Here is a 2,637-nt window from a genome sequence, read left to right as displayed (position 1 = left end):
TAACACCAGATTAGGTGACTACCACATTTCTCAATGTGGAGTTTCCACAGAAGCAATGACACACTACCTTCTCACGTGCCTGTCTGTCTCTCACCAACCAGGAAGCCCGTCTGGGGGAGCCTCAGCGTCCAGAGGCTTTGATGGGGCTTCTTATGTTTTGCAAGCTCCAGGACCTCGCCCCTGAGGTTGGCTGGTTCCAGGTGGCCCCATTCCTCAGTCCCCGCATCACCTCCGCTCAGCTTTAGACCCTCAGGGTGATCCTGAGCGTCCAGTGCTCCAAGGGTTCCTTTTCAGGAGCCAAAGACAAAAGTGGATTAAGCTAAATTTTTTATCTGACTGAAATGCAACTTGAACTGCAAGAAGAGCAAACGGTTACGATTAAGGTGACCCGATGTCCCGCTTTTGGCGGGACAGTCCCGACCTTTAACAATTTTTCCCGTGGCGTTTTTAAAAAGTCCCGATTTTTGGAAAGAATGCACACGACAAGCTGGGGTCGACGGTTTTCAGCTGCCATGTGGCTATTTCGCCAGGATAGGAGTTTTATCAGTGGTGCCCCGCTTTGCCAATGTGAACATCTGGTCACCTTAGTTTAAGATGAAGTATCTAAGCTTCCAGCTGAACGAGGTATAAGAAGAGTCGGCACAACGGGTCCAAAGCTGATGACGGCGATGACTGCCTAACCCTTCGTAATAGGATGGAACTATTGAATTGTGTGATCTATTAACGATCGCTCAATACAATTATTTTTAAAATGAAGGGCAACTTAAACACACTATAAGTAGGGGGGGGGGATAAAGAGCAGAAACCAATACAATAGAAAACAGAAAATAAGGTATCCAGAGCTAATAGTTGTTACTTTGGAAATACTGATAAAGCGCATTAGCCTCTAGCCAAACTAGTCAAGAAAAAAGAGAGAGAGAAACACAAAGTACTATCAAGAATTAAGAAAGGGGAAAAAAGAAAACTAAAAATTGAGACGAAACATCATTACAGATCCTATAGACCTTATTAGAAGATGAGTTGGGGAACAGAACACCTGAGGGCCAATCAATGTAACCACGTAGACAAAGTGGACAAACGTATTAAAAAGCACACAGCTGTTCCAATTGCAATAAAGGAAACTCACAAGGCAGCAGAGGGAGCTTTGCTCATTCCAGGGGCTTCGGGAGAGTTTTTTCCCCAGGGGAATGTTTTAGCTGGGACCTGAAGGATGAGTGGACTCCCCCAGCCAGCTAGAATTGTGTCCCCGGCAGGCGGGACGGCACATGCAGAGCCCTGAGGTCAGAATGAACTTGGTGTGTCCCAGGCAAACAGCATCGGTTCAAACCGCCCTTTCTGGTGTTTGGTGCACCTTCGGGTGCACTGGCTTGATTGGACAACACTGAAAGCTTGCCTGCCTGGATCTTCTCATTGGGGGCACCCACAGCCCACCAGGCGTGGCATTTCTCAACGGGAGCTCTGGCTCTGGTAGCGACGATCAACCCTATCCTACCCAGCAACAAGCGGAGGCTTCAAAGAAAGGCCTCACCTTGCCTTGCCCTCACAGAAGCCAAGACCTACCACCCTCACCACATCGTTGTCCCCAGGTTGGCCCTGATTGAGCTGTGGTTAGCACCTTGGATTGTGGGTTCCCCAAAGAACCACTGCCCTCGTCTTCCTGCCTCGTGCCCAATGTGTTCTCTTGGGTGGGGGGAGTGTAGTAAAAAAGAACCAACAGTCCCCCCCCTCACCCCCTTGGCACTATTTGCCCTTTCAATCTGCAATACCCCAGTCGCCAGGGTGTGTGGAGATGCCAAGGTCTGATATGCGTTCTCGAAAAAGGGGTGGGGAGAGGAGAGAGTCCCTTTCAGGACCCACAGGGTGTGCAACTTCCTGCCCATGTGGAAACCCTGCGGCTTCTGCTTCTCCTTTCCTGCCCAGCTCGCTCTGCCTCCAGGAGCAGTCGGCGGGCGGACAGCCTCGGGCCACTCTGGCCTCAGCCAGCGTCCTGGCTCTGCGCGGGAGGAGCGATGTCCTGGACTGTCCTCCTCTTCGCAGCTGGTGAGTCCGACACCTCCCTCACCCTCGCCTCCTGCCCCCCTGCTGCTCTGGGGGCCCAGAAACCAGCACCTGCCCTGATGGGATGGCTGTCCTTCCCAGGTGAGGGAGGAGGTTGGGCTCAAAGTGATGCTGAGAAAAGCCTTGGAAACTTCCCCAGGAGGGGCTCTCCTCGCCCCTAACCCTAAGCCCAGAACAGTAGCAGTACGGGCCCTTGGCAGAGGACATGCCCACGCCCCATGACTCAGCCAGCAAGCGGGTGAAGGGCAGAGGCTAGGCCAAGGAGGGGAGGCTGAACAAGGGGCAGCTTGTCCATGTCTCACCTGGGCCAGGTGCCCTGTTCAGCTGGGGCAGAGACTTCTCCCGAAGAAACTCCCCCGAAATCCCTGTTTCTCACCACAGCCTGGCATCTGGCCCCTCTGCCTTCCCCTTTTCCTGCTCTCCCTCTCAGCCACACCCCTCCAGCCACCCTCGCCTCCTCCCTGCATCCCTCTGCCCCTTGCCCTGCACCCAGCTCCTCCCTGGCCTAACCTCCCCTCTTCTGAGAAGCCCTCCACCCTCACCCCAGCTGTCAAGTCTTTCGGGAGCGGACTGTCACGC

The 2,637-nt window shown here is 53.6% G+C and overlaps 1 protein-coding gene across 1 annotated transcript in view; it reads left to right on the top strand.

Annotated features, from left to right (window-relative positions):
• Positions 1 to 2,009: 2,009 nt before the first annotated feature.
• The window catches only part of CUNH19orf38 (chromosome unknown C19orf38 homolog), a 15,907-nt gene continuing 15,279 nt past the window's right edge, over positions 2,010 to 2,637 (top strand). Inside the window, exon 1 of the mRNA XM_013008363.2 lies at positions 2,010 to 2,040. Within this exon, the coding sequence (XP_012863817.1) occupies positions 2,010 to 2,040 (31 nt within the window). The remainder of the gene's footprint in view (positions 2,041 to 2,637) is intronic.

This window comes from Echinops telfairi, unplaced genomic scaffold (genome assembly GCF_000313985.2).
Source record: "Echinops telfairi isolate 266 unplaced genomic scaffold, ASM31398v2 ScPeMD7_36;HRSCAF=134, whole genome shotgun sequence".
Taxonomy (NCBI): Eukaryota; Metazoa; Chordata; class Mammalia; order Afrosoricida; family Tenrecidae; genus Echinops; species Echinops telfairi.
The sequence above is the reverse complement of the archived record's forward strand: the minus strand, read 5'-3'. Positions and strand labels throughout refer to the sequence as shown.